Here is a 22,597-nt window from a genome sequence, read left to right on the forward strand (position 1 = left end):
CAAGAACAAGACTCCGTCTCAAAAAAAAAAATAAAATAAAAAAATCCACCGGCTCACTGTGCAACTTGAGATGAGTCATTTCCCTGCCTCCGTTTCCTCATCTGCAAATGTGAGGTCTCGTACCTGTTTCTCAGCATTAGCATCCAGTAGCATGAAAGAGGCACTGAGGAGAGTTGCTGCTGTTTTTATTTTCATTCTTTGCCCTTGGTAGTCACCTACAGTTTGCTTGTCTGCCACTGGGCAGAACTAGATTTGTAAAAGATCGGGTTATGCTGTGGGCAGGGGGCAGGGTGCTTGGAATCACAGACCCAGTTCTCTAGGACAGTGTCCCCACCCCTCTCCTCCAGCCTTGTCCACTCCTTGTGTAAAAGGTTTCAACAGGGCCAGAGTGTGAACTTTGCAGGCCCTGGTATCCCCTCATCTACAACCCCAAGTAAAAATAATACTAAAGCATAAAATAAATATAAGGAAGATGAACAAAGTTCTCATTTCCCCCATGACCCCTTTTAAAGTTATCTTGAAATATCGAATTTCAAATTATTTCCCTCAAAAATGGTTTTCTGTATGTTTTTTGGTTGTATCTATGTGCACAGGTACGCATATGTGTATATATGTACACACGTATGTTTGTGTGTGTCTTTGTATGTGTGTGTGTATGTGTTTACACAAGCATCCTTGTACAAATCTTCAGACCCAGCTGGGGGCTCCGTTGCCTAGGAGATTGCGTGTGGCTAATCCAGTACTGGAAATGACACCGCTTGTCCTATGGGTTGTGGTGAGGAGTGACTAGGATCATGTGTTATAAAGAATTTAGCACAGTGTCTATTTTGTGGAAAGGACCAAAGACGGCTACTCCTGCAAGTGACCGCCTTTCCCCATGAAAGGCCTCCTTCACAGTGGCACATGTGCCTCCTCCCTGACCCTCACTCCCTCCCCAGGTCCTCATCTAATGGATTCACTGGGGGCAGACCAGGCCTATGTGCTCAGTCCACTCTTCTTCCTCTGCCTTTCTACTCCGACACAGGAAGCCCACGTTCTGTGCCCTCCATGTAGCAGGAGCTACCAGCAGGCCCAGGCAGGAGGGAACTGTGGTGGGCCGATTGGGCCAGTGAGGGATGGGAGCATGCCTGACTGCGGGTAACAGATTAGTAGCTCATTTGGTTCTCATGCCCAAGCCATGCTCCCAATATCAAGTTTATCAGTGACATATTCATTTCCAACTGCCTGACTTATGAGTCAAAGGCCATTAGTCTTTGTGCAAATTTTAAAAAGCACTCCTGACCACCACACTACCATGGGTGGACACAGCCCAGTAGACACCTGGCTTCACAAGGCAATGGCACCTTTGTAGGAGAAAAGAAAGAGATACCACCACACTGCCCAACACAGGGCTCCCAGCTTGGGGACGGCAGTGAGCTCCTGCTCCCAAGGCTGGGTGCCTTCATGCAGTAAACAAATTACACGACTGTGCACATCAGCTCTCCTGGAATTAGAGGTGTGATTTATGGGACCCTTCCAAACCCTAATGATGCTTATTTCCCTTTATCATGATATTAATACTAATAAAGAACTGTATCTAGCAAGAGTCACAGGCTGAATAGCCCCATGGCTGAGGCAAATGGAGAATATAACAAACATCGAACCACCCAGTTAGGCTTTCGCTATGAAACATACATTCCTAAAATGAGAAAGCATTTCTGTTTAGTACATTCTAATTACTAGCGTTACCAAAACGTTTTTAAGCAGACCACACAGTTGCAGGTTCAGAGAGAGGGCTGGGGGGTCTGGGTGTACTATGGGCTTCCACCAGCCAAGGGTCCAGCACCTGGGGCATGGGCCAGCAACTCACCTCCACATGTCTCCTGTATTCGTACCACATCACCAATCTGCAGGGAGAGCTGAGGGGCTCCGCTGCCTTGAAAGTTGTATATGGCTGTGAAATAGAAAGAAAGGCAGTTAGGTGAGACCTCTGGATCTCTTTAGTCTCTGCTCCTTCCTGCTATCCCTGCCTCAAGTCCATTCCATGCCCACACAGCCCACCTGGGCTAGACAAAACTGACACGCAAACCTATTGCCTGCCACAAGAATCATTTCAGAGTCAGCCTGGCTCCTAAGACCTTCTGTTAACCAAAGCTCACCTCTCCTCAACACAGGCCCTGCATTCAGCCTGAGTGACAAAGAGGCTGCTGATATTTACTATGGACTGTCCTCTTACTGTACACCAGGCAGTTAAAATGGTACATTGTTTGTTATGTACGTTTTGCTACAATTAAAAAGAAACAACTGCATACTAAGCACCTGAAGTGTTGTGAGGTGTTATACTAGGTGGGAGAGATGAACTGGTGAGCAGGATGGCAGGAGAGCCAGGCAGCTGTGGCCTCTGAGAACCTGAGCCCCTCCTTCAGCCAGGCCTGGGGTTGAGTTCCAGCTCAGGCACCCCAGGGATCTATGACAAGTTATTATGAGAAAGAAACAGAGTCCTAGCATGTGAAGAGCCTACCATGTTGTAATGCTTCATAACCAGTAACCAAATGGTAGAATTAGACAGCCAAGGCCTTGTATTCTAATGGGAGAAGCTGACAGGTCCACCTGCAATGACCAGATGGGTGGTCTGGGCTCAGGAAGTACAGGTGCTTCGAGAGCACGGGAGATAGCAAGCTGGAGCCATGCATGGGGGCCACAGGAGGCTTCCTGGAGACAGGCCAGCTGAGTTGGGTCCATGCTCCTCCCCCACTGGCACAGACCACTGGGATGCTGGAGAAGGCTATGCAAGGGAAGGAACCTGTATAGGAGATTTACCAGCAGGAAGGCCCCGGTGTGAACTCCAGTCCCTCATGATGCCCTCAGTCCTGCTGCTGCCCACACGACAGGGAGCAGCTACATCTCCAGACTCCTCCAAACCCGCTCTAGCTGGTGACCGCTACACAACAGATTCATTTTCCCTCTAAATGTGTTTCCCCACTTGTAAAGTAGGCATTACTGTGCCACTCTTACCCACCCCACAAGGTTGGGTGGGGAGCTAAGATAAGATACCATTGTAAAAATGTTATTATTCCTAAACAGGAACTAAACGTAGGCATGCCCCACTTTTCTGGAAGTGGGTTATCATTGTGGATCCTAATAAGAACTAGTGCGTAGCAATCACTTACATCCCAGACATGATTCTAAGTTCTCCATGTGCTTTTACTCATTTAATTCTCACAATAATCGTTGGAAGTGAGAAGTCTTACTATTTCCAAATTTCAGATACAGAAACTCAGGCAGAGAGAGGTTACTTGCCTTGCCCAAGGTCACACAGTGCTAGACCTGGAAGTACAGGCCCATGCTCCTTCCCACTCCTCTACTCTACAGGTCCGCCTCCTCATAATTACCTCCTTTTAACATTGATGACACGGACCATAGACTGAGCCACTAAGTGACCAGGGTCTAAATGGCCAATGCTGCTCTGTGTCTAACCCCTATGTACAAGCTGGGTGAAATGCCACTGGGTTTGGTGCAGATTCTTTTGCATCACAGACACCACCTCCAGTCTCTAACTCTCATTCATCTCTACCTCTTCCCACTTATCTCCTTCCCTCCCTCTTCCATCCTTCCTCCTTCCCCTGGTACTATCTCCCCAACACATCTGCCTAAACCACATTAAAAGACCAGAGCGGTTCAGAAGGAACCCCAGTTCTGCCACTCACTACTGTGTTATCTTGGGCAAGTGACTTCACCTCTCTGGGTCTCACTTTCTTACAATGGGGATGTTAACAGTACCTATCTAGCAGGGTTTTTAGGATGCTTAAATGGAGAGGAGCACAGGCTGTCCCCTCTACTCCCAGGTGTCCCCCATATCCCTAACCTCCCTTTGTGTGCATTCAGAGAGATGAAGTCTCCATCCTGAAAGATGATAAAGCTTAGGAGTTAAGAGCTAGTTGTCTCTGGAGTCAGACAGATGTGACTTTTGAGGCCAGTTCTGTCCTTTCCTGGCTCTGTCCTCAAGCCTAGGGCTGCAGTGTACAACTGCTCAGGCTGTGGCCTGCACAAGGCCACCCAGTCAAGAGAGCAGTGAAGGCTGGCACCCAACCTGTGATCTGCTTGCCAAGGCTTGCACACTGCCCTCACGCTGTGCCCACCAGAGGAGTATCTTTGTAATCCACAGAAAGGCACTGTAGGAGCCAGGGACAGGCTGCTTGAGTAAGAGGCTGCATCTCCCTAAGCCTCAGTTCCTCCAACTGTAGAATGCAAGAAATAATGGTCCCTACCTTATTGGGTTCCTGGGGGGCTCAGCTGATATTAATGCCCATACATGACTTGACTTAATGTCCAGCCATAGTAAGTGCTCAGTAAATGGTAGTCACTTTTCTTTTTATTCGCATTATATTATCTCCTGAACAAGGCTCACTCCTTCAGAACTTTGTGTCACTTTTAAATCTACTTTCCTGTAGTTTGCAACCAACAGCTCTGTCGACCAACACTTAACCAAATTAATCCTGTGTCTAAAAGCAAACCTTGAGAGGGCCCTCGGGGGATGCCGAAGCTTCTCTCCTCCTGCATAAATGCAACCTGTTTCTTCATTCCCTCCGCACTTGGCCTGACTTCAACCCCCTTCCCTTTATAGGCTGCTGTCGCCTGGACACACTCCAGTTTGCTGGTGTCCTCACTGGGTAGACTCTGCTCCCTGCTCTTCCAGGCCAAGTGGTCTGCCTGAGGACTTGGCAGTACAACTGGACAGGATGGTGGAAGCAACTGAGGCTTCCAACAGAAGAAAACCATGCACAACGTGCGTTAGTCTCTGGAGCATGAGCAAATCAGGTGTGTCCATCAGATATCTGGAGGTGGGGCAGGACTGTATGTTACTCCCTGACCAGCAACTCCCTGCTTTCCTTGGGAATCTTCCCTCATCCTCTGCCCAGCAATGTCAGGTGAGAAGGTGCCAGTAGACTGGCTTAAGATGTCCTGGACAGATCTTGAAACTGGGTATTCAAGGTGAAGATCCGTATTCATTCCAAGTACTCACTGATGACAAAAATGAAAGTAACTGACTTTGGCACTTAATTTATAAATCTATTTCTGCCTTGCATAAGGGTTTCTTAAGGCTCCATTTGAAGAAAAGCAGACATGACTGACAAAGGAAGTGGCTTTGCCTATGAATACCCAATGCTGTTTAGTCTTCTAGATGACTAACAGGAAGCTCCAAGCCGGAATGCCCCTCTGCTAAGTTTGATGGCTTATCTCTGTCCTTCAGTTTGCTTCTGACCAGTCTAAGATGGGCCTAACCACTCTCAACTTTTGAACAAGGGATGAAAAAGGCAGAAAAACAAGAGGAAGAAATCATAGCTGGGTCCACCCTGCCCAGTGCCTGTCCACAAAAGACAAATCGGGGAAGCCTACCCACAGCCCCTCAGGCCCTTGGCCATTCCCACAAATACCCATTCCAGCTTCCCCATCATGCAAGGTGGCCAAGCCCTGGGGAATACTGATACATTCCCTATGAAAGACTTGACCTCTCCTTGTGCCAAAGCACCATACATAAGAACCAAAGCAGAAACTGGTATCCTGACAAGCCCACCCAGAACAAAGCATTTATGGCCAAGGATCAAAGGGATGTTCCCAAGTACCGAAGCCATCTTGGGTCGCTGAATCCAGCAAGGACTCATACTGGAAATCCCAGGTTGGCAAGCCACTGGACTGCTATTTTGAGGCAGAGGGAACTTCTAGCAACCCTGGAAATCAAATCCACTGATTAGTTACTGATTCTACCTAAATATATTGAAGTACTCTATTCATCAGGAGTCCAAAGAGAGGGAGCTAAGGTGAAAGTAAACACCATTGTTCTAGCACAGTGGCTCATAAAAACAACTAAAGAAGGGTCTCTGTGCTTTGTGCAATTTTAGGAGATAAGTTCAATGTTTCTCTTTGATTTATATATAAGGAAACTGAGGAAGGGGTTGGTAAACAACTGCTCCACCTAATAAGACATATAGATAGATCTCAATGTCTAAATTCTAACTACTGTACACCCTGCTTCCTAAGAAAATGGTAAATATTTAAAGCACATTTTATACGCCAAGTACATACTGCATGGTGTTTTCAACAGATATTCATGTGAACATCTAGTGTATGCTAGATACTGTCCTAAGTACTGCAGACACAGTATGTAGTACCTGCTGTGTTCTAGGTATTGCTCTGAGTACTATAGTCACAGTGATAGATAAGACAGACAAAATCCCTAGTACTGCCAGGTGTAGTGGCTCACGCCTATAATCCCAACACCATGCGAGGCAGGTGGATCATTTGAGGTCAGGAGTTTGAGACTAGCCTGGCCAACATGGTGAAACCCCGTCTCTACTAAAAACACAAAAATTAGCTGAGTGTGGTGGGGTACACCTATAGTCCCAGCTACTCGGGGGTGCTGAGGCAGGAGAATCGCTTGAACCTGGGAGGCAGAGGTTTCAGTCAGCCGAGATTGCACCTCTGCACTCCAGCCTGGGCGACAGAGCAAGACGCCAGCAAAAAAAAAGTCCCTAGCACTTTACTTGTATCAGTCCATTTAATCTTCATAGTAACCTCAAGTTACTAGTCTTCCTGTAACATACAAGAAACTCAAAGAGATGTTAAGGAACTTACTCATAGACACATAGAAAGTGGCAGAAAGCGAATTCAAACCCAGAGTGGAGTCCAGAGTCCCTGCTTCCTCACCAGGCCATTGCAGCCATCACACTCTGTTACACATACTGGACTTGTTTGTATCCTGTCTTTCCCTCCAGCCTCGGTAAGGATGGAGACTGAGTCTATCTTGTTGACCACTGAATTCCCAGCACCTGGCCCACAGCAGAAGTGCAATCAATATTTATTGAACTTTTAAGAAATGCTCACTGGACTGAAGGGATGTGACTGAAGACGAAGGGCAGCTATGTCCCTTCTTCTGGCTATATTCTTTCTTGCATTTCTCAAGATTGCTTCAAGAGACGCTGACCCAGCTTAGCTGCCAGTTTTGATTGCAGCCATCAAGTGCCGTGTGACCCTTTGAGATGGATTCGTACCTCATCTGGGGCCCTGCCATCTGCTGACATGTTTGAAAACACAAGCTTCAGCCAACACCAAGTGTTAATAGAGTTTGGACAAGTGACTGTATAAGAGGAACAAAAGCAATAATGGAGAAAGAATGTAATTGCCCGAAGCTCACTTCTCCAGTCCCTGAGCTGGGTTTTGGAGAGTCTCCACTCCAGGGGGAAACAGAACTAGCCGGCAGGTCCACTTTGGATTCAAGTGAAATGCGCTCACGGAAACACGCAAGCAGAGGAAGTCTCTGGACAGGTGTTGACAGCCTCAGCACTGAGGCAGCATCCTGACACTGCATCCACAGGGCGACTGCAATGACCCAGCAGAAGCCTCTGGCAGTCACCCCAGAGCTCAAACCCGGGCGCTAGTCAGCAGCGAATGAGGCCAAAGAATTACAGCCAGAGGGAACCTAGAAGGAGGAGGTGTTCCTCCACCCACCAGGAAAGAGCAGAGGAATCACAAGAACAGCTAACCTCTGCCAAACACTTACCACGTACCAGACACTATACCAAGGGCTTTACGCACAGTCACCCATTCAATCATGAATCTGCAGTTCTTGGGGTGTGTATGATTATTATTGTCTCTGTTTTACAGGTGAGGAAACTGAGGTAGTGCAAGATCAAGTAAACATCCTGGGGTGAACACAGCAAAGAAGGGGCCAAGTGAGGATTTCACCCCAGACAGGCTGGCTCCAGAGCACACGCTCTCAGCCATGCACCACACTCACATCGCCTCTCATGAGTGGAGATGCATTTGGCCCCGGCACTGTGCCAGGTGCTTCAGGCTTCTTGCTGGATCATGATATCAACCTTATGGACTGCATATTGTAGTGGTCAGTTTTTAGCGAGTCAATGACATGCCCAGTCAACAAGAGGAAACTTAGGATTCCAATGAATTCTCTAAAACAGTGATTCTCAACTGGGAGTGAATTTGCCCCACTGGAAGAGACATGTGTTGATGTCTGGAGACATTTTTGCTTGTCCCAATCTCGGGGAGGGGAGTCGGGGGTGTCAGTGCTACTAACCTCTAGTAACTAGAGGCCAGAGATGCTGCTAAACATCCTACAGTGCACAGGACAGCCCCATAGCAAAGACTTTCCTGGCCCACAGTGTCAACAGTGCCAAGGTTGACAAATCCTGCTCTGAAACATCATGCTGGATTTCACTCTCTCCATTCTAGTACTCCTATAGGCACATTCACACTCACATTCTCACACACTCCTGGACTCACACATGCACACACACACTACAGAGCTGGAAGAAAGTTTATGGTGAAATCAACCAAATCAGCCCTCCAGCCCCAAATGCAGAGAGTATCTGGCACTCTGCAGGATCCTGCAGGTCAGAAAAGTGGGGTGAGAAGGGGTGACTCCTGCTCTCCCGAGCTTCCGTGAAATCTAGCTGAAGGGACAAAATAAACACACAAGAAACAAGGAGCTGTCTTCAGAAGTGAATGGCTGAACTGCAAGTCACAGCAGCTGTGGGCTCTCAGAGGGAAAAAGAGGCCCCACTAAGGAAGTGAGACTGGAGGGAGAGGGAGGGGCAGACTGGCAAGGGGAAGAACTGGACTGAGAGCCCCCAAGGAAGTGGGGAGAGGGTGTGACAGCAGGGAAGAGAGCGGGGAACCAGCTTGATGTGCGAGGGATGGATGGCAGGGCCATCTGAATGGAGTCCCAGGGAGACCTGGTGAGCTTAGAACAGTGACCATCTGCAGGGGTCCACCATTTGGAGACGAGTTCAAGAGTACTCTATTGCTGTGCTATAATGCTCTCACGGGACCTCACCTCCTGACAGGGAAAGGGATGGGGTGGGAAGATAAAGGCAAGATGGGGCAACTCAGTCCATCTGAATCCTGTAAGGTCATCAGAAAATTTTAAAACCTCCAGCCCCTACCCTTTACCCATGCCCTTCCCCCTCCACTCATCCACCCACCCATTCATCCATCCATCCACTCACTCATCTATCATCCATCTACCCACCCATCCGTCTAATCAACAACTATCCATCCATCTATGAACCCACCTCTTCACCTATCCTATCAACAACTGCTGGGCACCTGCTCTGTGCTGTAGAAGAACAACAGACATGGCCCTGCCATCATGGAGCTTACATTCTAGAGGTGCCCAGATCATTCAACACGAGGCTGCAAGGAAGTATGAAGGGAATGACAGCAGCTGTAGTAACTTGAAGCAAAGCGTGGACTGCCCCCAACCCATCCAATGGGGACATCAGTACTAATAATGGTGTTCTCCGCTGCCTCATACAAAAAGAGAGGTTATGACTGAACAGTAAGCTTCCCGAACTATTGTATTCACCTCTGGGCCCAAATACCCAGCTAAGGACCATCACTCAGTGCAGGCTTATTGAACTTAATTGATCTGAACAGACTATAAGAATTGTTTTCTGACTCTTGACAAGCTTCAAGAATTCATACTATGGGCAGAACGCTTTGGCTATGCCTATTGTATTTGTTTATTAAATAGTTACAGAGTAAAATGAGCACGTTTTACCAGGGACCTTAACTGGCTTCCATGAATGACTTTTGGTGACACTGCAATGCAGAACTGCCCATGTGCATATTTTTATGGGAAGAAGGGCTTCTAGCTGCCACAGGATTCTCAAGAGGATGTAGGCTACAATAATGATTAGTTTCTCTGACCTCCCACATTCCTGCTATTGCATTGATGCTGAATAGACTCAAAGTTAACCCTCCATACAGCTCTGCTCTCCAACAATGTCCCAGCTAGTGGGGAAGATGACATACAGTTACCTAACTAAAAGACAAAGTGAAAAGGGGTGACTTTCATAAAATAGAGGGGGTGAGGTATGATAAAACTGCCTGGAACAGGCTGCATTTCAGCGAGACCTCAAAGATCTATGCCTCAGTTTCCTCACCTGCAAAATAAGGACAGAAGTTATTTTTCTTAGGGTATCTGTGAGGGCTAAACATGATAACACGAAGGCTTTGTAAATGTACCATGTACTATAGTACTGGTACCAAAACAGACATATAGACCAATGGAACAGAACAGAGACCTCAGAAATAACACCACACATCTACAACCATCTGATCTTCAACAAACCTGACAAAAAGAAGCAATGGAATACGGTGGAATGGTGCTGGGAAAACTGGTCAACCATATGTGGGAAACTGAAACTGGACCCCTTCCTTATATCTTATACAAAAATTAACTCAAGATGGATTACAAACTTAAATGTAAAATCCCAAACCAAAAAAACCCTAGAAGAGGCCAGGCACGGTGGCTCATGCCTGTAATCCCAGCACTTTGGGAGGCCAAGGCGGGCGGATCACGAGGTCAGGAGATCGAAATCATCCTGGCTAACACAGTGAAACCCCTTCTCTACTAAAAATACAAAAAATTAGCCGGGCATGGTGGTGGGCGCCTGTAGTCCCAGCTACTTGGGAGGTTGAGACAGAAGGGCGTGAACCCAGGAGGCGGAGCTTGCAGTGAGCCGAGATTGCACCACTGCACTCCGGCCTGGGCAGTAGAGTGAAACTCCATCTCAAAAAAATAAATAAATAAAAATAAAAAACCCTAGAAGAAAACCTAGGCAATACCAATCAGGACATAGGCATGGGCAAAGACTTCATGATGAAAACACCAAAAGCAATTGCAGCAAAAGCCAAAATTAACAAATGGGATCTAATTAAACTAAAGACCTTCTGCACAGCAAAAGAAACTATCATCAGAGTCAACAGGCAACCTACAGAATGGGAGAAAATTTTCGCAATCTACTCATCTGACAAAGGTCTAATATCCAGAATCTATAAGAAACTGAAACGAATTTACAAGAAACAAAAAACCCCATCAAAAAGTGGACAAATGATATGAACAGACACTTCTCAAAAGAAGACATTTATGTGGCCAAGAAACATGAAAAAATGCTCAGCACCACTGATCATCAGAGAAATACACAATGAGATATCCATCTCATGCCAGTCAGAATGGCAATTACTAAAAAGTCAAGAAACTATAGATGCTGGTGAGGCTGTGGAGCAATAAGAATGCTTTTACACTGTTGGTGGGAATGTAAATTAGTTCAACCATTGTGGAAAACAATTCCTCAAGGATCTAGGACCAGAAATACCATTTGATCCAGCAATCTCATTCCTAGGTATATACCCAAAGGAATAGAAATCATTCTACTATAAAGACACATGCACACATATGTTTATTGCAGCACTATTTACAATAGCAAACACTTGGAACCAACCCAAATGCCCATCAATGATAGGCTGGATAAAGAAAATGTCATACATATATACCATGAAATACTATGCAGCTATAAAAAGGAATGAGATCATGTCCTTTGCAGGGATAGGGATAAAGCTGGAAGCCATCATCCTCAGCAAACTAACATAGGAACAAAAAACCAAACACTACATGTTCTCACTCATAAGTGAGAGTTGAACAATGAACACATATGGCCACAGGGAGAGAAACATCACACACCAGGGCCTGTCGGGGGGAGGGTAGGGGGATGTGAGGAGGGGAGAGCATTAGGACAAACAGCTAATGCATACATGGCTTAAAACCTAGATGGTGGGTTGATAGGTGCAGCAAACCACCATGGTACATGTATACCTATGTAACAAACCTGCATGTTCTGCACTTGTATCCTGGAACTGTCAGTAAAATTAAAAAAAAAAAAAAATGTACCATACTACAAAAGGTGAGGCAATGGTATGATTTATGCCAATGTCAATGACTACTTAGATCAAGGTTTTCACTAGGAAAGACCTCGATGCAGTTCTCATTCTTCTAGCTATTCAGACCAGAAACCCTGGAGTCACCAGTGGCTCCTCTCTCCTTCTCATACCCACATCCATTCCATTCCAAGAAGAAAACCCCATTTGCTTGACCTACAACACATACATCCCGAATCTAAGCACATCTCACTGTCTCCACTGTTCCCTCCTGCTGCAAGCCACCGCCATCTCTTGCCTGAGTTATCACTGTTGCTGCCTAACTGGTCCCCCTGCTACCACATTTAATTCCCCCTGATTAATTCATCATAAAACTACTATGCTCAATCCTTTTAAAACATAAGACAGGTCGTTCTACAATTCTACTCCAAACCCTGCAATGTCTCTACTCCAAACCCTGCAATGTCTCCCTCCCCCATTCAGAGTAAAAGCCTCACAATACCTACAAAGTACTGCTCCCTATAACCTCTCTCAGAGAATCTATTTCCTACTGCTCTGTGCCTTGCTTACTCTACTGCAGCCACACTGGCCTCCCACACATCAGAGAGGCTTCCTCCTCTTTACATTGGCTATTCGTTCTACTTGGAAGGGTCCTTCCCTGACTGCCACCACCAGGGAAGCCAGCAGCAAAAACCCACTTTCCAGGCAACCCCTCAAGGTTCAGCTGACACTGGGATGGCCCTGCTGCTGCAGCCCACCATGTCAGTCAGGGTGTCACTAGGCCTGGCATTGCACCATTTAATTCAACCAAACAAATGCCTATTGCCCCATTCAGATCCTGTGCTGTGACAGTGTGCATATCATACTGTCCACCTATGTCTCTATCTATCATCTTAGCTTAGGCTGTGATCCAAGGGGCCATGTGCTGTCAAGGGAAATGAGTGCCCTAGAGCAGGGTTCCCCAAATCCCCAGGCCACATACCGGTACCAGTTGGTAGCCTGTTAGGAACTGGGCTGCACAGCAGGAGGTGAGCAGCAGGCAATCCAGCATTAGCCTGAGCTCCGCCTTCTGTCAGATCAGCAGGGGCATTAGATTCTCACAGGAGCAGAAATCCTATTGTGAACTGCGCATGCGAGGGATCTAGGTTGTGTGCTCCTTAAGAGAATCTAATGCCTCATGATCCGAAGTGGAACAGTTTCATCCCAGAACCATCCCTCCCACCCCGCCCCACCTCCCCATCAGTCTGTGGAAAAATTGTCTTCCACCAAACCAGCCCCTGGTGCTGAAAAGTCTGCAGACCACTGCCCTGGAGTGATGAACGGAGAGGGCTCTGGAAAGTGCCCACGTTAGCGGTCATACTTTCTCCAGCCTCAGTTTCTGCCACCATGACTTTAAACCAAAGCAGAAGCTGACCTGGTGGGGGGCAGGGAGACAATGAATGACTTTCTCCAAGGAGAACTAACAACAGAGTAAGACTTAAGCAGCCCGCAAACTCAGCCTGTTTTTCAGTTCACACCAATTAAGGGAAGGGGGAAGAAAGGAGAAAGTGCCTATTAAAGGGGACATTTGTGGTGTCTCTACCCAGACTCCTCTGGAGTTGCATGGTGATAAGCACTATCATTCCCATTTGCAGAACATATGCTGCAGAGCACAGATTGTGGCTCCCATGTGTAACTGACTATTAAATTAAAGGCCTGTAAGCTTTAAAAAAAAAAAAAAAAAAACCAACAAATCCAAAGGTCCAGAAATTAGCAGAGCAGTATGGTGACTACATTTCCTCTCAACAGACAGCAGCAATAGGATGCTGATCTCAGGAGGAAGCAGAGTTTAGAAAACACAATCTGTCTTCAAGACTCATTCAAATGCAAACATTATGGTTAGGGGCAAGATGTCCACAGACTAATGAGGCGCCCAGATAACTACGGATTAGGACAGTCTCCTTACATGAACTCAAACAGCCAGCCCAGCAGGCACTCCTGAACAGCCCCAAGTTGCTGAAGCCTCTGAAAGTAGGAAGCCCCAGCACCTAAGAATTGGTGGTAGGAAGGAATTAGATGTCTAATCCATGTATTTTTGTTTCACCAGACTAATTTCTGGGGACCAGTCCAAAGGTACAGTCAGCCACTGTAGCAAAGATGCATGTATTAATATCCCTCCAAGCACTGGCTTTGGAATTCTTTTCCCCATTTTCCCCTTCTCACATCATCTAATTCAAGACCATTCCTGATATTCTCACTCATATTACAATAGCACATATCACAATTTGTAATTATATGGTGACTGATTTATTAATGAAGTTCTCTTTCATCTTCCCTACTAGACTGTAGGCCCCAGAAGGATAGGGGCCATATTGGCCTAATTCTAGTAATCTCAGTGACTAGCATAATGCCTGGCACACAGACCCAACAAATATTTAAGAAGTTAACGAAGAATGAATGAGTGAACAAATGAACAAGTTAATGAGTGAATGATGCTCTCTATACTTTCAACTGTTGCTTTTGGCAATAAAAGCAGTATAATTGGTCCCTCTGTAGTGAAGTTCTGCCCTGGGTGTGTTTGGAATGCAGGTTCCACTCAAAGAATCAGTCCCCACCCATGGTTCCTGCTAGATGAGTAGCAAGCCATGTGACCCCACCTCATAGTCACGGAGAATTAGACCTGCCAAGGGCAGCATCCTCACCAGAGTGAGGCCCATTCTTAGGCTGGCAATGACCTCTGATTTGGGTGGTCTTTCTTACAAACGGAAACCAAGCTGCCACTCCCTTCTGTTGGGACTTTGAACAAATAAACACACAGAAGATTAAGTGGATGCTTGCCTTGCAAGGTTGTGCAGAGAGGGGTGGGTTGCATGCTGGGGTCACCACTGTGGTGTTAGAGTACCAGCTATGAAGAGCAATACAATCAAAGGGAGGTGGTGGGGAGAGAAAGGAGACCAGAGCCAGCATGCTCAGAGAAGCTGAGAAGCCATGAGAGGAGAGGCAGAGGATTCCAGGGTTGCCTCAGTTCAAGCCCTTTCCGAGGCCTGGCTCCTCCTGTTTCCTGGATTTCCATATGATTCTTCTGACCCTAAAATACACCACTTCCCCCTGCTCTCCCACAGATACATACCACACACATTTTCCTTGAACTGGTTTGACTAGATTTTGTTCCCTGCAACAAAAATCCATGCTGCAAATGACACCAGCACACATTGCCCACTCCAAGTCTGCCAGTGTGCATGGATCAGCTCTGTCCAGGGTACTGGGCTGTGACAGCATCACCCACATCCCTGGACCACGGGCTGGTCATGGATTCCTCCATATTCCCCAACCAAGATGTGAAAAAGATCCCTTCTCTGCTTCTGCAGAGCCTGTTATAGTTTGAATTGTGCCCACCCCCTCCAAAAAAAGAGACGTTGGAGTCCCAACTCCCAGTACCTCAGAATGTGATCTTATTTGGAGACAGAGTCTTTACAGAGGTAATCACATTTAACTGAAGTCACTAGGGTGGGCCCTAATCTGACTGGATGTCTTTTTTAAAAGGAGAAATGTGGAGACAGACACGCACACAATGAGAATACCACGTGAAGATGGAGGCAGAGATCAACGTGATGCTTCTGCAAGCCAAGGAATGCTGAGGATTGCCAGCAAACCACTGGCAGCTGGGGGAGAGACCTGGAACAGATTCTCCCTCATCGCCCTCAGAAGAAACCAACAAATATTCCTCAACACTACACACTGGTGTAAAACCACAGCTAGAGAGAAGCTGCATACAGAACAGGTTTCTGATCAAAACGTGATCAAAATATGCCACTTCCATAGGGCATATTATTTTGAGCTGGATGCACATAAGAATCAATAGGTACAGAAAGAAGCTCTCCTGGATATTTATTTATCTGAAGAAACTCCTAAGAAATAAGGACTGCCATAAATCCCCTCTCCCAGGGAAGTTTTATGACCATGAAGAAGACAGAAAGTTGGCTCCAAGATGGACCTGCACAAATAACCCTTTATCTTCCATTAGATTCCCCATATATTTCCTTTCCCACAGTTTGCTGCCCTTGGAAGCCTAAAACCCTCCTTTGTCTTGCTACTTCTCTAAACCTTTATTGTACCTTTGCTAAGATGCTGTATAAGCTCAAGTTCAAACCAACCCTTTGAGTACTCCATATGTAAGCAGGATGTACACGCTAATAAACTTGTTTGTTTTCTCTTGTTCATCAGTCTTTTGTTAGTCTAATTTACAGAAAACCCAAGATGCAGTAGCAGAAAGAAGCTTTTCCCTCCCCTACAAGAATAGCTACAGTCCCACACAAATCTGTCTGGCAGGCTCAGCTTCAGGGTAAACAACTCTTTTCTACCCTCACCCTTTGTCTCAGGACTCCTGCCTTGAAGCCCTCTTTATAGTCCCAAAATACCATGCCAGAGACCACAGATTATTTGTCACAAACTTGTGGCCCCACCAAAATTCTTATGCTGAAGTCCCAGTCATCAGCATCTCAGAATGTACTCCTATTTGGAGATAAGTGCATATTCGGAGATAAAGGGGTGATTAAGTTAAAATGAGTCCTTTAGGGTGAGATGCTAATCCTATATGACTGGTGTCCTCATGACAGGAGGAAGAGGCAGCAAGGGAGTGCCTGCACAGAAAGCAATGAAGAGGCAGCAAGACAACCACCTGCAAACCATGGAGACAGGCCACGAGACAAGCCAACACTGCTGGTACTTTGATTTTGGACTTCCAGCCTCGAGAACTGTGAGAAAATACATTTCTGTTGTTTAAACCACCCAGTCTGTGGTATTTTGCTATGGCAGTCCTAGCAAACTAATATATCCTCCTCGGTATTCTTCCTCCTCTCCTTAGTTAGGAAGAGAACTCCTAATTTTTAGCTGGGTACATGGCTGCCTACATTACAGACTACATTTCCTAGCTTCCCTTGCAGCTATAGTCAGTCATGTGATTACATTTTAGCCAATAGGAGGTAAGAAGAAATGTCAAGTGTGCCTTCAGGTAAATGTCTTTAAACGGAAAAGTCATGACCTTCTTTTTCCCTGCATCCTTTTTGCTGGCTGGAAGGTGGGCCTGATAACTGAAGCTTAAGCAGCCTGTGTGGCTCAGAAGGCAGAAGACACATGCCAAGGATACAGTGTGAGACATAGAATGAGCCACCTTACCACCTCTTCACAGACCATTTCTGAGCTTTCTATGCAAGACATAAACAAACTTGCAGTTTGGTTAGGCCACAATTTTGGAAGTTTACTGTCACCCTTAGTCACACTTAACCCTAACTGGTACTGTTAGTTTCTCTTTCTACCTCCTCCTTTTCTACCCTTTCCTCTCTCCTGCAAGGAGAAAGCTCTCTTCACTGACAAGAGCCTCAGGCAGAGTGGATTAACCTAGTAAAAGTTAACAGGCAATGTTGATTATAAGTGACCTCCTGCTAGATTAACCAGGCAGTAAGTAGACAGGTAAAACTGTTACCCATTTACCTTCTATTCTAAGTCCAGTCCCCACTCCTGTCCTAACTAACTATTTAACTTCTTCCAGATGACACTGCTCAAAACCTCCAGTGCTCACAGAAGGAAATCCAAACTTTGAAGCTTGGCACTTAAAGCCCTTCACAATCTAGCCATAATCTACCTCTGCAATTCTTTTTAACACTAAAAGCAACACTAAAACCAAAGCAGAATATTTATTGTTTGACCCACACACTGCAGGGATGCCAGCTCCCTGCCTTTAGCCATGATGTTTCCCTTCTAGATGCTTTTCTGGTGCCATGACCTAGGGTCTGAAGACAATTGAATTTAAGGCCCAGCTTCATTGCTTCCAAGTGATGTTAACTTGGTTACTTCATCTGTAAAGTGTGAATAATACACTGCCTCACATGTGGGTTCTGAAGTCAGAGACTGCATGACATTTGGTCTTGCAAACCATGAAACACTACAGTCTCATAAGGCATGACTGCCCTGAATCTGGCATTAGGGTGCATCCTGGTGCTGGTGTCTCTTGGTTCTGCAGCTGCTAGGTAAGCCCCTTGACCTCAATCTCTAATTCTCATTGAGCCAGCACACTACTAAATGCTTTCCATGCATAACCCCGTTCAATCCTTACAAGAGTCTCATGAGACCTGCATTACTATTAACACTCCCACTTTATAGACGAGGAAACAGACCCTGATTTCAACTCAGTTCTGACTTCCCAGTCCAAGCCTCTAGCCTTCCACATAAGTCCTCAAGGGCAGAAGCTGCATCCTTCCTTACTTTGTAACTGCCCCTTGAGGATATGAATTATTATTTGTTCTCTGGATGGGAACCATTCATATCAAAATGCCCCCCACCCCATGCCCGGTGCCTAGTAATTGAGTGGATAACTACTGATCTCTCCAGGGCAGTGTTTCCCAAACAGTGGCCTGGGGACCCCCTGCATCGAATCCCTCTGGGCGCTTGGGTCTTCCAATGCCTCACCTGCTAAATCTTTATTTCTGAGATGGTGTCTGGTATCTGCCTGTGTAGGAAGCTCCAGAGTGACTTTTTAATTGATATTTAAGTTTGAAAACCACAGTGAGTCCACGAAGATTGCACCACGGATGCCACTTAGAGAGAGTAGCAGCACCTGAGGCCTCCCTTCCCCCCAGTCACCACTTCCGCCCCTCAGCTCCAGGCAGAGGCCTCTGGGAGTTTAGATGGCTGAGGCTGACAAAGCTAGCTTCTTGGTTACCCTCAGACCACCTGACGGGAGCCTTTTTCCCCAGAGGCTCTTAGGGGCTGAGTAGAGAACCCCACCGTCCAGCCCCATCCCCCAAGTTTGAGCTGCCCTCTGGATGCCCTGCCAAATCGGGAGTCACCTGACCCAGAAGGAACAGACAGGGGAAGCAGGCAGATGGGTGTCGCTTTGGAAGGGGTGGAAGTATGCATGGTGGGCAGGCCAAGGCTGAGCCTGAGGGAAGTGCAGCTCCCTCTATAAGGCCAAGTCTCCCATGCGGCGAGTTGGGGCACACCTGGGGACGATGAATCTGGCGCGAAGAGCTGAGTTGTCAAGCGCAAGTCTTGACCCTATCTCGGAAATGCCTAAGGTTCCCTCGGCCGGCGAGAGGGCGAGGGCTGTGCTTAGCGTGCGGGGTGGGGTCCCGCCGTCCTCTCCCCGAGCCTCGGCTTTTCCGCCCCCAGGGCCCGGCCGCAGGCTGCGCCCTCTGACCTGCAGGCGGCGCGCCCTGCCCACCCCGCGCCGCCAGCCCCGCAGCATCCTCCTGCTCGCGGCTCTCCCGCCACCTGTCCCGCTCCCTGCCGCGCCCTGGAGCCCGCACCTACCCACGCCGTGCCGCTCCTTGTCAGCTTTGCGCCAGGGGGCCATGACTGAGCCGGGGCCTCGCGTCCTCCTGTGGGGAAGCCGGCAGGGGGTAGCTGGGCTCCGCAGGGCCCCACTTCCTTCCTCTTTTCAAACTCCTCTCAGGGCCCGCCCTCTCCTCCCTCCCCGGGGCTCCCCGCTCCCTCCTCCCTCCCGTTGAGCAGGGGCACACTAGAAGGCTGGTGCCCGGTAGGCTGGGACACGCCAGCCCACCCCACTTCACGCAAAGCTTGGGGACCACTCCCACCTTGTCTCCTCCCCAGACGAGGGGGCAGAGGCCAGTCCCCACCTGGGACTCCCCAGACCGCCACCACAAGTGCAGAGAGTTTCCTGATTGCCATGCCTAGGGGACTGAACAAACCATCTCCTTAACTCCCCTCAGCATGAGCTTTGGTGTGAGATCTGGGTTCGAATCCAGACAGGAACAAATGAATTCATTTTTCTAAGCTTCAGTTTTCTTATCTGTGAAATGGGATACTAGTACCTACTTCATATGATTATTGTAAGGGTCAGAGAGGCAATGTACACAGCACGTGACATGGAGGTGGATCGTTTACAGCCGCCTGTTTTTTTTTTTGTTTTTTTTTGTTTTTTTTTTTTTTTTTTTTTTTTTTTTTTTTTGAGATGGAGTTTCTCTCTTGCTGCCCAGGCTGGAGTGCAACCACGTGATCCCGGCTCACCGCGACCTCCGCCTCCCGAGTTCAAGTGACTCTCCTGTCTCAGCCTCCCGAGTAGCTGGGATTACAGGCATGCACCACCACGCCCGGCTAACTTTGCATTTTCAGTAGAAATGGGGTTTCTCCATGTTGGTCAGGCTGGTCTCGAACTCCCGACCTCAGGTGATCCGCCAGCCTCAGCCTCCCAAAGTGCTGGGATTACAGGCATGAGCCAGCGCGCCTGACCCATTTACAGCTTTTTATCGTTTTGGTGCCACAAACCCGTTGGAAAATCTGATGTAAGCTCTAGAAGTTTTATTCTGAAAATACGTAAATATACTATTTACCAACATCAATGCAAGGTGAAGGGTGCTGTCACAGCCAGCAACAGTGGGCCCCAGGAAAAGAGCCCTAGAGTTAGGCTAATGGAGACATTTCCTCGAAAAATCTCATTTTCTGCTCTGGGAACAGGTTCTGTCCAGAAAAAAAAATCATGTCTGATCCACAGTGATAAGGCTGAATTTAAGTTTTGCTGAGTTTTCTTTCTTTATTCATGACTCTCACTACCCCTTTCTGCCTTACACTGAGAGTCATTAAGATACATAGGCAGTATCACAGCTGAACCGGAGTAACAAAAAATTATTTCATTTTATCTGCAGTTATTTTCTTTTCTGCTTTCTAGCAGCATAAGTTAGGTAATAATCTCTTGTACAGACAGCAGTGGCATTAGGGTTCCCCCAGATGACCAGAATAGGAGATTATATATACACATACATATATATACATACATACATAAATGCATGCATACATATATACATATTATACATATACATATATATACGTGTGTGTGTGTGTGTATATATATATGAGAGAGAGGGAGAGAAATTGGGGATTGGCTAATATGATTGTGAGGCTGTCAGGAAGAGCAGTTTGGAAACTCACAGGCAGAAGCTATCCTCAGGAGGAATTTCTTCTTTTTCAAGGAACCTCAGTTCTATTCATAGGGTTTGTCAACTAATTGGATCACACCAACCCAATTTATTGAGGATAATCTCCCTTAATTGAATTTGATGGATGGTAGATGTTAATCACATCTACAAAGTATGTCACAGCAACACCTGTGAAGATTGTGAAGCTTGGTGTTTGATTGCATAACTGGGTCACAGCCTTGCCAATCTGACTCACAAAACTAGCTAACACAACAGTATTACAAATTGGGACTATACAATAGAGGTTGGCAAACATTTTCTGTAAAGGCACAGATAGTCAATATTTTAGTCTTTGCTGTCCGGAAAGCAAAATCAAATATATATGTAAGATGCAGGTACTTATGTAAAGAAAGAAAACAAGCTTCTAAAAATTTTTATTAATCAAATTCAAAATATGATGTGAATGAATATTTTTTGTAATACTGGCTTAGTAGGGCCCAAAAAAAATGCAATGGGAATGATATCACATTTCACCTTATTGGAGTTCAAAGTTAATGTGCCTTATTGAAATTGATTCAAATGTTCATATGTTAATGCTGATCTGACAGGATATTTACTTCCTATTTCTGAAAAAAAGTTTATTAAATGGGCAATGGTTAAAAGTCCAGAAGAGCCAATAAAATTAACCTTTGATACCACTGATTCAATAACATCACAGATTTAAATATTTTCCACAAAGTACCTGATGGTGAATATTACAATTAGTAATCATAGGCTTTAAATATCTTGCATTTTCACCCACTTTCTAAATTTGTTCCAAAAGCCTTTTTCTGCTCCATAGATATTTTTTACCATGAACAGTTGCAACACATCTTGGCAGATTCCACTTCAGGTCGTGTTGAATTAGTGTTTTTTCATTTTCTTTTAAAATAATCTTGCGCATAGCTCTTCTACACAGGCTCTTCATAGAAGAGCTTTGGGGAGGTCATATTTAAACCATAGCACTATTTAATTTGGTAACAAAACAATACATAGAAGCTATTTCTTCATTCACTTCAAACTCAGCACTGACTCCTCAAATAAACAACTGAGACGCGTTGGTAATATTTGTCAACAAGAGCTAAGGAAAACCGCTAGAAGTCATTTTAAAATTCACTATTGATGCTGCTGTCAATGTTCTCAACCAAGCAATCAGTGTCACCAAAAGGCTAATAGTCTTAAACTAATTTATTTTCACTGGATATATTCCATCTGCTGCTATAATCAAACATGATTTAATGAACTCAACATCAATAAAATATTTTACCTTGCTTGCATAACAAATAAGCCACTTGGAAACTTGTTCTATTTGTAGTCTCATTTTCATTTTTTATTATTTTAAATAAATTGTGCTGTGATGAGATATTCTATTTTAAATTTTCTAATTTTTCTGGTCATTGCTTTTGTGTGAGTTGGAAAAAATGTGATGAGTGCTTAATCTATTATATTGTTTGGAGTGTCAACATGTAATAAACACAATGCTTTCTCCTCTGCTTTGTTTGTTTTGTGCTGCTATAACAGAATGCTACAGACGGTGTAATTTACGATGAACAGAAATTTATTTGGCTCACACCTCTGGCAGCTGGGAAGTTAAATATCAAGGGGCCAACATCTAGCAAGGGCATTTGTTGCTGTGCCCTCCCATGGTGGAAGGTGACAGGGAAAGAGCCAGAGAGCAAGATAAGCCAAACTCACCTTTATAACAAACTCACTCTCACAATAACTAACCACTCCCTCAATAACTAACCCACTCCCACGATAACAACATTAATCTATTTATGCAGAGCCTTCATGATTAACTAATTACATCTTATTAGGCCCCACCTTCCAACACTGTTGTACTGGGGATTAAATTCCCAACAAATGAACTTTGGGGAGGTCATATTTAAACCATAGCACTATTTAATTTGGTAACAAAACAATACACACTCCAT

General features: G+C 46.0%; 1 protein-coding gene across 2 annotated transcripts in view; it reads right to left on the reverse strand.

Annotated features, from left to right (window-relative positions):
* The window catches only part of DOCK2 (dedicator of cytokinesis 2), a 447,672-nt gene extending 428,581 nt beyond the window's left edge, over positions 1-19,091 (reverse strand). Inside the window, exons 1-2 of one of the 2 annotated variants that reach the window (XM_030926872.1) lie at positions 19,003-19,091; positions 1,850-1,933 (exon numbers count right to left, since the gene is read on the reverse strand). In XM_030926872.1, the coding sequence (XP_030782732.1) occupies positions 1,850-1,933; positions 19,003-19,045 (127 nt within the window). In that variant the 5' untranslated portion in view covers positions 19,046-19,091. The remainder of the gene's footprint in view (positions 1-1,849; positions 1,934-19,002) is intronic. The other variant, XM_030926873.1, reaches the window with a different exon arrangement.
* Positions 19,092-22,597: the final 3,506 nt, after the last annotated feature.

This window comes from Rhinopithecus roxellana, chromosome 3, assembly GCF_007565055.1.
Source record: "Rhinopithecus roxellana isolate Shanxi Qingling chromosome 3, ASM756505v1, whole genome shotgun sequence".
Classification (NCBI taxonomy): domain Eukaryota; kingdom Metazoa; phylum Chordata; class Mammalia; order Primates; family Cercopithecidae; genus Rhinopithecus; species Rhinopithecus roxellana.